This window comes from Galleria mellonella, unplaced genomic scaffold, assembly GCF_026898425.1.
Source record: "Galleria mellonella isolate WM207_F2 unplaced genomic scaffold, CSIRO_AGI_GalMel_v1 utg65, whole genome shotgun sequence".
In the NCBI taxonomy this organism is placed as follows: domain Eukaryota; kingdom Metazoa; phylum Arthropoda; class Insecta; order Lepidoptera; family Pyralidae; genus Galleria; species Galleria mellonella.
In genome coordinates this window covers 11129092-11143672 of record NW_026442138.1, presented here as the reverse complement: position 1 = coordinate 11143672, position 14581 = coordinate 11129092, and the positions used below count along the sequence as shown (strand labels likewise).

At 34.4% G+C, this 14581-nt stretch overlaps 1 protein-coding gene across 1 annotated transcript; it reads right to left on the bottom strand.

The window, feature by feature from the left end:
- Positions 1-19: 19 nt before the first annotated feature.
- Positions 20-14021, bottom strand: LOC113519699 (uncharacterized). Its single transcript, XM_052900364.1, has 17 exons — positions 13631-14021; positions 12716-12853; positions 11955-12123; positions 11490-11593; positions 10730-10829; positions 9886-9990; positions 9376-9480; positions 8571-8726; positions 8048-8101; positions 6005-6372; positions 5437-5574; positions 4681-4849; positions 3913-4025; positions 3374-3473; positions 2721-2825; positions 1580-1735; positions 20-158 (listed from the first exon to the last, which is right to left on the bottom strand). Exons 1-17 carry the CDS (start codon positions 13966-13968, stop codon positions 99-101), a joined length of 2478 nt encoding a protein of 825 aa, XP_052756324.1. The 5' UTR covers positions 13969-14021; the 3' UTR covers positions 20-98.
- Between the last annotated feature and the right edge of the window lie 560 nt (positions 14022-14581).

Here is a 14581-nt window from a genome sequence, read left to right as displayed (position 1 = left end):
GAAATTACCAATATTTTTATTACTAACTCTTTCTACGGTGCGAACGTTAAAAAATGAAGTTTTCAACTAATATTCAACGAATAGATGAATTATTTGTTTTATTGCTTATTATTGACTTGATTTAAAAGAGCGAAGTATGAATATGAACAACGTAGAATCTGTAAATAGAAAAAAGAATCTAAGTTTCTAAACAGGAGAATTTTGTAAATATTCTCTTTTTAATTGCTAAGAGAAACTTGAATAATCTTTAGGTTAGAAGCTGATGGATGATAATAGAATGGTAACTTCGCCTGTGCTATCGGTATACACTGGCAGGGTACCAGTGGGCTATATAAGTGAGGATGAAGCAGGCCAGTTGGCCCATCGTGACGAATATAATAATAAATCATTCACGATGGTTTTCAGAGGAAACCACGAGGGTATATCCTATGTAGGATCATCATCATAGACCATATCATCCTGGGATAGTATATTGCTAACAATGGGGCAGTTATCTCACTACTAACCTTTCCCCCTAGAAAAGGAAGTTATAAAATATCTACACAGCTATCATGCAAATATGTAATAGGCTTTACCACTTCAATTTTTCAATCACTAACTATTAGTAAAATTTCCATTATCCAGAAGCTTTTTAATAGGTGATAATGGTGTAGTAACTCAGCCGATGTTTTTTTTCGATGGGTGAAAATGGTATGGTAACCCCGCCTGCGCTAACGGGATACGCTGGCGGAGAACCAGTGAAGGGTGATAGGTGAGAATGAAAACAGGCCAGTTAGCCCATCATGATGAATTCCTCAGAAATTAACCATGATAGTTTCCAGGGAGAACCGCGACGAGGTCGACATGGTTGAAAGAAGTTGAAAAAAGCGAATCTGTTTAATTTTCTTGGAGATTTTAATATTAAGTTGGGCGTTGGGCCTTTTAAGGTAGGGCACTACCCCTAAATGCCCCTAGCAACGGTCATGGTTAGAGCTCAATACTAACAATCCTTTTCCCCATGATCCAGGGTATAGTTGATTAAAACATATAACAGCTATAGCCAAGTAAATTAAACCATTTACAAATGGGGGAAAGGGATTGTTAGTAATCGGGTTTAATTGCACCATTGCTAGCAATATACTCTAACAGGTCGACCTCCACGTGTTTCAATCGCTAGCGATGTCAAAACCATCGTGGTTAATTCTAGTGGAATTGTCACGATGGGCTAACGGACCTGCCTTTCATCCTCACCAGTCATCTCTCACTGGTGCCCTGCCAGTATATTCCTTTCAGACCTGAAAAATACGGGCATGAGTTGTAACTTTAAAAAATTCTGAAACTGCGTGCAATTTATTTTTACGCACGAAGCTGAAATAACATGACAGTGAGATTCTAAACCAAACAATAAGAAATCATTTTAGCGGTTAGGTGGTGCAGTAGTCTCAGGGCGTGCCGGCAAGATGGCTTGGCTCCAAAATACGAAAATATACTTAATCTGAAAGAAAAAAATCTTGGGTCTGAAAGGGACATACCAATAACGCGGGCAAGATTACCATTTTATTATCGTCCATTAAAAAAACCCATGTACAGATAAACTCACTGATACAAAAGTAGGTCTGGACAGCGTTATAAAGTGGCCAGCCTTGAACAATATCGGCTTCTTCATGCATTCCATAGCGAAAGGTAATTTCTTTCTGAATGAGGCGTCTTGTTCATACCATTGGGACAGGTAGAGTTCGTTGCGAAGGTCTTGACTCTAAGAATACCAGTACGTAGTATAGTATTATCTATGCTAATACATTCTATTTCCAACAATAATGTACAAAGGCAGTCACTTGTGGCCTGTCTCCTAAACTAGGTATAACCTATATTTTAGTAACCAGTATTTTTTTTATATTTATTTATTTTTTATATTTAACAGCATATTTTTTAAAATACATCTACAAATGTGTATTTAATTATGTAAGTAAATATATTGTTTTTGTTTAATTGTTACTCTTATTATAAATATTTCAATATATGATTAGTCCGTATCTGAAAAACTTAAATTTTTTTTTTTGCCTTGATGAAAGGAAAATCTTGGTGTCTCGTTTTTTTTTGCAAGAGAAAATTAAATAATAACCTAGATGAAATTATCTCTTGATGCTAAAAGTAGCTAATATCGTTGCCTTAAAAAAGAAATAGCACCAAGCTTTCTGAAACCTTTTCATTTCAAAATTGCTATTAGAATGATCGATTTTTGTTTTACTTTGGTAGGAAACAATTGTAGTGCACCATACACAACTCTTATGCATATACATATATTGTATTTGTTTTGAAGATTTCGCATGAAGAAACTATAAAAGAACTTATTTTAAGCGATAGATTGCGGTATCGAAAACAAATAGGTATGAATATGATAAACAACTTAAAAAAAAATTTATACCACGAAGTTGGCAAATAAGTATATAGCCCATCTGATGGTAAACAATCACTATGGTCTATATACGCCTACAACACTAAGGGTGTCAGTCACGAGCATGTGAGCCGATCCTGATGAAATTTTAATATACCCATTTTAAAAAAGTTTGTACTATCGTCTCTAGGGAAACCCTCGGCAGTCCATTCTACAACCCAAGAGTTTGGGGAAGAAAACTCTTCTGTAACAGCGCTGTACGCAAGCATTTAGGTCTTAGCATATGAAAATTTAGATTTGTATAATAAAATTAAGAATTACGTTTACAAACTCGAAACATTGTTACCCGTTTTGTTAGCTCGTTGCCGCTCCAGCAATAAAAGTACACTTGTGCCAGCATATTGACCATGTAATTCAATAAAGAGTAGAATTCATATGTATTTGGCGGTTCCTGCGTACAAACGTAATTAAAATATGTTTTGGAAATAAATAAGACTTTACATAAGTACCTAATAATTAGCGAATGATCTGATCTTCACTAGGGAACAAGAACTTAAAAATAACACCCATTAGCTTATTTAAGAATATTTTTCAGGTTTTTTTAGTGTGTGACAATGGAATTTCAACCCTGCCTGCAATATCGTTATACGCTGACAGGGTACAAATAACAGATGTCGGGTTAGGATGAAAGTAGGCCAGTTAACCCAACGTAACGAATTCAAGAATTAACCACGAATACGTTCAGGGGAAATCGTAAGGAGATCCATTTGATAGGGTATATTGCTAGCAATAGCTATTAATAGAAGATAGACCCTATTACTAACAATCCCTTTCTCCACATTTTCCAGGCTTCACCTGGCCCTCGGAAGAAACGAATATGTACAGATGTTCAGACATATCTTTACGCATAGTAAACTTTACTTGTGTCTTGGGTTGAGCGCCAGATATTTCTGGAATGAGGGCAGGTTATTACGTTTTCACATAAAAAAAAAAATTTACCACAGACAATCTAAATCCCAGCATGCAAACTATACCGACGGATCCACTGAGTTGGAAGAATATACCGAAGTGGAACAAAGACTCTACAAGCTCCACGAATCTGTAGAAAACATAACCATAATCAACTGTCACTGACTGAATTTTGTGTAATGAAATATTCTCTTACGTCCAATCTGTTTCTATCATGTAACAGTAAATAAGTTATAAGAATTATCATATCAGTCGTTAACTATCCAATGCTGGATATAGGCCTGCCCCATAAGGGGGATTATGCCAGTAGTTGCCACGCTTGGTAGGTGGGTTGTCAACCGCAGTTAGGCTTTGGTGATGTTTTAAAAGTAACGCTGTTGCCCATCCCTCGACCATTAAGTTCCCTTAGTCGCATCTTATGACACCCACGGGAAAAGAAGGAGTGGCCTATTCTATGCCGGGTCCACACAGCAATATGAATAACCTTTAATAGTGGTAAGTTGAAAAATTCATATTTAATTAAGTTGCTTAAAATAATTCATATACCTAGGATGGTATTAAAAACTTACTGTATTATCGACTGATGTTGAGTAATGCATTCGTCAAAGAGCTTATTATTGTCTCTCCAACGTTCGTATTTCTCTGTGAGATTTATTCCCTGCTTCAATTCTACACTTTGAACCTTAAACCATTAATTGTTAATTAACAACGATCATAATGGTTTATATCGAATTTACTCACGTATTAATTTGACGATACGCTACAGCCTGACTAATTTCAATTTCGGACTCGCAGTACTGCTTGCGTGAGACACTGCCGTAAGTCACGATTATGAATGCATTCTTCATTGAGTCCGAAACTAGACGAGTAATCTCGAAAATAAAATAGGTAGAAAGGTATACGAGTAAAGTCGATATTAACGATATATATATAATATTTTGCTAGACCGCCGAGCCTTAACTATTGATGCGTAGACGTCAGCCTACGCAATAGATGCCCGGGCAAAGAGCCTTTACTCGAGGCCCGCACCTGCAGCCACGTAAAGGAATGTAGACGACTTTCTGCTGCTAACAATATATTTAATAACAATTAATTTAACTCAAATTATTTCTGAGTGTTTTAATTTTTATAATACAGGATATCGTAAGTAGTTTTATTAATAAAATAATCCTGTTTTCTTTCTTTTCAATCGACTTCCAAAAAGGAGAACATTCGATTATATTTTTTTATGTTTGCTTCCTCAAAACTCCGTTATTTATAAGCCCATTTGGAAAAGACATGTTTCATTTAAAAGTATATGGTTACTTTCAGATTAGTTTAGACATACTCGTATTTACCTTTTGAATTTTATCCCGGATGATATCAAGTTGTGCACAAGCGAACATGATTGAGGATATAATGAAAGCATCAATGGCCATGAACATGGTGGCGCACATCACTCCAAACATGACCTGATAGAAGTACCCCAGCTGATAGTCTGGCGACTTCTGCGTATCCACAGGCATCCTTTGTAAACATACGCAGTAATAGTAAAAGGCTATGGAGAGACAATAACAGATTCTCTATCTACGTAAAAAAGTAAACTTCCTCATGTATTACATAGTCCCTTTATGTCTCTGTGGCTAACTGAAGATATTTAAAGCATTTTTTATGCAATTTAAAATAGTAAACGAGCTGATGGTCCACCTAAAGGAAAATGGTAACCGTCGTTCATAAACATGAACAGTGCCATGATTTCCCAGCCAAAGGACCATTCAAAGTATATTTTTAATATAAATTAAAGTTATCGTTGGGTATCTATCCTAATAATGAAGTACTGTGCTTGTAATTTACTTTCATCTCATAGATTGACTGGTATAGAGCTACTAGTATTAAGTCCGCCTTTTGTACTATAGCTTCTTTTGATCAATAAAGTTATTTAAATAAATGAATAACGCTTCGTACTATTTTTGACTAACATTCTTAAATAGTTTTTTTTTTATAAAAAGATTCGCCATCAAGCATATAATCCACCTGATAGCAATGGCTAATTGCCACTTAACATGAACGGTGAAAACGTGTGACATCAAGAAAATTCTTCGAAATCCACGTACCACATTGTATAAGGAAAAGTTCTAGGCTCATCCTGGTGCAGCAAAGGTATTACACACCATTCCATAACGTTTATATTGGCCGCTGCCACCAAAAATATGGTCAAATATCTTGCTTTACGAGCCTGCATCATTAAAATGCTGTAAACAATTTTAAAATTACACTTGACATTACATCTGGAACACTTTATTAAATTAATAAAAATGGAATGGTTACTAACCGCCAACCCTAGCAATGTAATGGTTTTGATCATAGTAATTTGTTTCGTGTTGACAATTCCTGGTAAATTCGTTAAGATGGACAAACTAATGTGCTCTTTATAAGGAGAAAAGACATTGTTAGTAATAGGGTCTAACAGTCCAAATACTAACAATAGGTACACCCTATTAGGTCAACCTACTCGCGGTTCCCCCTGGAAACCACCGTGATTAACTCTTGGGAAAGTCACGATGGGCTTTCAACCTTACCAATCAATTCTCACGATTATCTCACCGATATCCCGCTAGCGTAATATATTACTATAGTCAATGTAAACATTCCATTTTCATCCATTTAAAAAATATGACATACCATTCTTGTTGTTTTGTTTTAGGCAACAATATTTCTGTATTCATGAACGCCAATAAGTGTAAAAGACGTTTTTTATTAACAGTAAACGCTGTTATTTTGAAACAAGTCGACGTTTGTGTGAATAATATGTACAATGCATTAGACATAGCATCAATATTACCCCAAACTACTGCCAAATATATTAAAATCGACAGCAAGACACTATAATGAAGGACAAAACCGAAAGTTCGATAGATTTTATTTAAAGTTTTGAATCTCTCCGACACGATCCACAAGCCCAGGTATTTTAATAAAAATGTAGGCAATTCTAAAAATAGTTTCGCATTATTATACGACATATTGAAATAATATGTTAACGTAGGAAATATCTATTCAGTTTTGTTTCCAAGATTAAATAACTTGTTTATATATATAACGCTTCTGTGTACTACATCAAACATATAAATTACTGACTATGTTCAAATAAAGGATGTTGCATTTTGAATTTGGAAGAATATTTTATAGGCTATGCATTTATTTTACTATTATGTACAGAGGCTAATAGATTTTCTTTTTGTAATATCCTAATATTTCGGTCATTTTGTATAAATACTGACTCTACAAACATGTCTCACTAATATAACACATATGTATTATGTTTTTAAGAGGTGGGTATTAACGCAATATTTTTTTTATACCACTGAGGTGGCAAACAAGCATACGGCCCATTTGATTGTAAGCGCTATGTATAGCTTATGAACGCCTGCAATACCAGAGGCATTACGCGCTCATTGTTAAACCTGAAGAAACCTCTTTATCCCTTTTTTAAAGATGCTGTAGTGTCTTGGAAAAACCTCGAGAAGGAGCTCATTCCATAACCTAAGCGTTCGTAAGAGGAAACATCTCTGAAACCACGTTGTAAGCGACCATCCCGGCTCTAAATTAGTGGTATGAACTTTCTGTAGATGGTGTGGTGTACGATGATAGAAAGTGGCTGTGGACATCATATTGAACAATTCCTCTGTCCATAGCTCATTGAAAAAGCGATAGAACATGCAGTGTGAGGAAAAATCTCTCCTAAGACTTAAGGGTTCGATACCACTTGTCGTTGCGCTAAGTTGAAGGGTTTAAGCTAGTATCTAGTTGCTACCGCCCATAAATGACATCTCCCCATAAATCCATGCCGAGCTGGATTTTCTATTTTATAGAGCATCAGTCGTTGATCCGGCGTAAAGTATTGCTTCGCTCTATTAAGCAGAAATATTTTCTTCAACCCACTTATTTTGTAGTACAAAAAAAAGTTAAATAGAGCTGTTTACATTTGTTTTATCACGAGTTAATTTGTATAAGGGTATAATTTCATTAATGTATCAATGAAATTACATGAGTAATACTTACAGTTGGCCATCAGGGATAAGATTTTTATGTGTTAAATGATAGAAATAAAATAATCATACCTGAATGTCATTTTATAGATAAGAACAACCTGTAGTTAAAGCATCAGGTTATTAAAAACTTTATACAATTAAATTTAAATTGTTCTACAAAGTGTTAATAATTCTTTACAAGAACAATTCACAACAAACTTTTGATTTAATTGTTAGTTTAATACGGAATATATGTACCTTCCTACCTCTATAATCTTTTTAAGATAATTTCTATTAAAGAAATAGCAGGCAACAAAATATTGGATACTAAATAAAAGTAATAATAAGAGTTCTTCATAATTTCCTTTTTATTTAAGTATATACACAAAACAAATAGTTTCTATGTGTCTTTAATAAATTTTAGTACCACTACAAGCCTCTATTTACAAGGTCACAATACTTTTACCACCAAATTAAATACACTAAATTTAAAAAAAATACAACACAATATAATAGGTAGATTAACATAATCAGCTAAATAATCATGGCATGCATGCATGCAGCATGGCTGATAACATAAAATATCTAAAAAAAATTTTCAATAATTAAAAATATATGTACCATGGCTATATTTGTTCTCCATCACTGTCTAAATATTAGGTGCTTTGCTAACTACTTAACAAAAGTAAGTTTGTTAGTTCTTTTTGGTTTGATTCAGAACAGCAAAATAAGAGTAGGACATTCGAAGAATCTGAAATTGAAAATTAAAAATTATGTAAATAATTAAACGTATTACAAATGGAAGTAGATACATATTTTATTAGGCGTTTCATTTCTTTTTACTCCTCATTTTATTGATCAAGTGGACTGCCAATTTGTTTGTAATTCTAAATATACGTATCATTAAAAAATCAACTGTATTTGTTTAATGTACGTATGGAATATCCTTTTGAACCGATTTTAGTGATATTTTTATAATCGAATAGATTTACACTCTTGTGTTTCAGAAACATTCTCGTTTTTTTATTAATTATGTCAAATTGAAATAAACTTTTATTTAATAAAATCTTCGTCTATCAAGTGTCTACTATACGCAATATCTTCGTCTACTGCAAAATTGAAAACTAATTATAATGATTTTTTTTAGTTAAACAGGCTTGTCTTTTTCAAAAAAGCCTCACGCTAATTTTAAATAAAGGTTATTACAATTGTAAACTTACAGCTACGAAGGTCTGCCGTGAGAGCATTACATAGTGACCAGCACGGAAAATCATCGGGCGACTCATGCGCATCATTGCGAAACACAGATCGCGTTTGAATTTCAGATCTTGTTCGTACCATAAACACTTGTACATTACTGTATGGAGATCTTCGCTCTGTAAAATGTATTAAGTTGAATGGATGAATGAAAACTCATTATTGTTTCCCTAAAAAAAAATGCAGTTACATCTTAAAGGTTGCATAAAAATATGTACATACACAAAAAATATTTTTTATTAAAATCTGTCAAAGTGACCAAACCCTAACTAATGAGCATGGAGGAAAGAGACTTTATTAATGGGAACTTACTGCCCCCTTGCTAGCAATATACACTATCACGTCGACCTCCACACTGTTCCTACAGGCGTTATGCCATAGCTACGTACTAATGGATGAAACGGTGAGTATAAAAGTAGATTAATTGGCCCCTCGTGACAAATATAACAATAATTAACTACGATGATTTCCAGAGGAACCGCGTGGAGGTCAACCTGACAGGGTATATTGCTAGCAATGGGACAAGTAACCCGCATTACTAACAACCCCTTTCCCCCGGGCCACGCGTTGCTGACCGCTGGTCTAAATGGATATATCGAATGCTTTAATAGGAGTTATTTATTTCATTCTAACTTGTTAGGATATATTGCTAGCAATGAGGCTGTTAGATCCAATCGTTGACAATCCCTTTCGACATAGGCTGCGGTTACGACTTTCCATGTGGTTATGGAATAAGTTCCATAAAAAATTATACATAGACATACTCACTGTAGCAGTAAGTTCGTGTCCACACCAACAGAATATAAACAGCTGACTGGTAATGACGAATAGATATGACACTATAGAGAAGAATTGCATGCTCTGCCACTCGATCTAAACATCAATTTAAAAATAAATAAATACAGTACAACATGTATGTTGTCATGTCTTCCTATGTCAATTATTTTATTAAACTAGGTGTTATCTTGCGGAAGTCCATATTACTGGTCGTTTAATTAGAATTATTTTGTTTAATTCTGCCTTCCACAACCTTGGAAGATTATAAATTTTCTGGTAAAATAGTGGCAGTCAATCTTTGAGTATTGACATTCACACACAAGAGGGAGACTTTGTACAAAAGTCGTTTACTTGGCCACCTCTAACTTGTTAGGATATATTGCTAGCAATGAGGCTGTTAGATCCAATCGTTGACAATCCCTTTCGACATAGGCTGCGGTTACGACTTTCCATGTGGTTATGGAATAAGTTCCATAAAAAATTATACATAGACATACTCACTGTAGCAGTAAGTTCGTGTCCACACCAACAGAATATAAACAGCTGACTGGTAATGACGAATAGATATGACACTATAGAGAAGAATTGCATGCTCTGCCACTCGATCTAAACATCAATTTAAAAATAAATAAATACAGTACAACATGTATGTTGTCATGTCTTCCTATGTCAATTATTTTATTAAACTAGGTGTTATCTTGGGGAAGTCCATATTACTGGTCGTTTAATTAGAATTATTTTGTTTAATTCTGCCTTCCACAACCTTGGAAGATTATAAATTTTCTGGTAAAATAGTGGCAGTCAATCTTTGAGTATTGACATTCACACACAAGAGGGAGACTTTGTACAAAAGTCGTTTACTTGGCCACCTCTATCCCATTCGTGTTTCTACCATGTAAAACAGTTGTGTTTGCATGGCTGTGTTTCGGTTTAAAGGGTGGGATATGGTAGTGAATTTACAGGGTGCAAAGGAATAACATCTAAATCCTCAGCAATGACAACGCGTGAGGGTATCATGGGTTAAATAGTATACTATGTTATGTCCATGGTACTACTCATGTCTATAGGCGACGGTTACCACTTTCCATCAGGTGGACCGTCAGCTTGTTTGCTATTCTAAGTTGCATAAAAAAACACACAGATATTAATGGTAACGGAATTAAACAAAACAATTCTAATCAAGTAACCAGTGATATGTCAATTAATTACGTATGTTAGATATTTATAAATTATATTTTAAAATTTGTGCTCTTCCCTCTCCTGGTGAGAAATAAACGGAATGAGGTATATATTTGCGTATGTGGGCTACCGCTTCCTATTTCAACCTTCACCTACGATAACTTACCACTAATATCCGTAATGCTGACATGCAATAGATCCCAACTGAACCGGTAAGTTGGAAAAACAAATAAGTGTGGTACGCATTCTCAGTAATTTGAATAAATCTGAAATATTAGAGAACTTCACTTTAAATACAATTTCATCTTTATTTAAATAGTTTCGTTTACAAGCTCTTTAAAATCGTCTTTTATGATTCTACTTGTGGATCCGTAATGTTGTTATCTGCTGAGAAGAATCCGCAAGAAACTCAACTGTTACTCTTTTAAATTTTAGACAACATTATTTGAGTTTATTTTAATGTCTAAAATAATTCTTCAATTTTGAATACACCTATGATATCGAAATCGTATGTGATATGTAAAACTAAGAATCTACACTTTTTAGAACAGAAGTTCTAATGTTTTTAATGAACATTGTCACTTAAGAAGCCTTGTTTCTTAAGTGACAATATCCATTTTCATCCTTCAAAAGGGGGAAAGAGGTTATTAGTATTGGGATCTGACAGCTTTATTGCTAACAATATACCTTATCAGGTCAACCTCTACGCAATTTCCTCTGGATTTCCATCATGGTTATTTCTTGTCGAATTCGTTACGATAGGCTAAGGGACAGATTTTATCCTCACCTATCATCCCTTATCAGTGCCCCGCCAGCGTATGCCGATTGCGCAGCCGGGGTTACCATTAAATTTTCTTCTATAAAAAATAAAACTGCTTTCAAACGTTTCTATTTCGATTTCAACCTCAAACCAAAGATTATCTTACGATGCTATGGCTCCATGCTGGATCACGCACTCTACCAACTTTTTATGGTTATCCTGCAATATTTTTTTACGTTCGTCTTCTTTTGCATCGTGTATTGAAACAATCTACAAATAATAAAAAAGAAGCATTAAATTATATGATTATTATGGCAACTTTAAATATAATATTATAGCCTAATTTATTTCCTCTTAATATATTTAGTAATTTATAATCATTATAAGTAAGTTTTATTTAATTAAAAAATACTATAAAGATAAACAGTGAAACATAATTCTTGACGTTATTATAGTTATTAATTATATGTATACATATCGTCCAAGTTGCAGTTTATATAATAGTTAATCAATCACACTTAAACGGTTGAAGGTATTTGAATGAAATTTGGTAAACGAATGGGTTATATATTACTTATATAAGCCGTGGAAATTAGTTAGAAACTAGTTGATAATAAAAAAAATAGTTCACAGTCATTATCTTGTCCTTCACGATGTCGATCTGTGCACAGCCGAACATAATCATGGACAGTGCAACGCTGTCCACGCCGAAATACATGTAGGCACTGATGGTTATGGTTACAAACTGGAACACGAAGCCCAGCTCGTACTGAGGAGAATTCTCGGAGGTCACCGGCATCCTGGGCATGTGAACAAAATGAAGGAATCAATGTAAGTAGCTTAGGAAAACTCTAGTCAGGACCGTTTGTTATGGCAGTATTTGGACAATCCTAAGTGAGATATTACACGTTATAATAGTTTTATATGGTCCATAATTTTACTAACACATCTTACTGTCTATAAAAAAATTGTATATATATATATATATATGTAGACAACTTGTTATTACTATTTACTAAAACCCCCTTAACAAAGATAATATAAGTCAAAACCATCTTTTTTTAGACTCTTTGTCAGTCTGTCTGTATGTATATTTGTTCTAGCATTACGCAAAAAAACATTCAAATATATATCGACAATAAAATCTTATCTCTTGATTATCTTATGACTTCTGGGTAAAAATTAAAATTTGCATCTAGCAACTCTAAATTGTTTATAGTAGGGAATAGAGGCCAGCGAACATATTTTGTCAGGTCATCGAGGTTAGTTTCTGATGACCCTCGTCTTTCATCCTAATGGTGCCCTACCAACGTATACTTATGGTGCAGGCGGAGTTCCCATTCTATTTTCAAGCATTAAAGAAAAATGAGATATGACCAGAATATTTCTTACCACATATCGATGGGAAACTTGCGGCTACCCACATCATCAAACAAAGGTTTTAGTGCCCACAAGGCGCAAGTAGTTTGGGCAGCTATCATAAACATGAGGAGCAATCTTTTAATCTTCGATGCGTAGAGAATTAAGATACTAAAAAATAAATACACAGATAGGTAAGTATCCATTATTCCATTCTGATTTAGCTATAATAATTTTACCCTGTAAATTCTTAATTCGTAAATTTAAAAATATCGGTGCCTTACCTAATTTATTTTTCTGAATTTGACTAACTACAAAAGGGTAACATGCAAAATGAGGGGAGCGAAGGGATTGTTAGTAATGGGGATTAATAGCCCCTAGCGATATACCCTGTCAGGTCAACCTCTTCGTGGTTCCCCCTGGAAACCATCGTGATTGGTCCTGGAAGTCACGGTGTGCTAACCTGCATCATCCTCACCTATCCATAATCCTTCCCACATTGGTGCCCCGCCAGTGTATACCGATAGCGCAGGCGGAGTTACCATTCCATTATCATCCATAAAAAAAAACATGCAAAATGAGAGGGGGAATGGATTGTCGGTAGGAGGAAATGAGTAATGACCCATTGCTAGCAAGTCACCCATCTAGAAACTACCGTAGAACTAGAAACTTCTTAACATTGTTATGATGGGCCAACTGGCAACTTATAATTTCAACCTGATTTCCCGCCAATTTGGGCTAATATTGTAGGCGGAGTCGCTATTGTAATTTTATCCATACAAAAAAGTGTATTGCACTTTTTTATATGGATTTTGTCAGATAAATCTTGTAGATATTGAAATAAAGTTGGAAAATTATAAAAATATTAATAAATACTTATAATAAATAATGAAATACTTAATGCTATTACTTATATAGTAACTACATTAGGTAGTTGTTAAATTATACCTCTCGTGCTCAGCAGACTTCGGTGCAAAAATGTCAGACTTCATTTGCTTTAGCAGTTGCATTAACATGTTCTTGTTCACCAGAAACACTGTGACTTTAAAACAGAGACTGGCTTGAGTGAACAATACGTAGAATGCTTGAGAGACCGCGTCCAAATCGCCCCACATTTGAAATACATAAATTATTAAAAAAAGCAAGATCAAATATTGGAAAAACATCATTATAAATTTGTAGATTTTACTTATTATCGATTCATTTGGTGGTGGAATCCATACTCCCATAATTTTCATAACGATTTTTGCTCTATTAAGAAAAAGATTTTCTGAATTTAAAGCCATTGTCTTCAGCCTACAGCTGCATGGATTTTTGACTACAGCTCTATGGATAAGAGACGAACGTTATGCTTAAGTAATTATCATAAATAGTGAAGGACAATCCATCATTATGTTGCATTTACTCCATTAAATTTATGATCTAATTTACTCTAATGACGTGGTAATAAGTGGCTTTTTCAATGTGGTTATCAACATTGTTATATAATTGGCGAATTTGCATTTCAAATACGACTCCTAACAGGGTGGTTTTATTTCTTTACTACACTTTACGATCTAATATATCATACTAATAAGTATTATATTCCACGGGTCTAATTATTTATTTATTTACAGGTGAACTGCTTGCACAGTAAAGGAATTAGAATAAAAGGAAGTGGATGAGAGATGGAGTGAGTGGGAAATTTGAGACGGAGATTGTTGACACTGCGTGAAGTTTGGCCATTGGCCTCACTGAGAAATACAAATCGGTCTTTAAGATAAACGGGAACAATGGGGTTAAAAAGAATCACGTAAAGGAAAGATAGGATATGTAAATTACGACGAAAATGGATAGGGAGCCACTTGAGTTGAGTACGAATTTGAGAAATGTGATCATATTTGCGAAGACCAAATATGA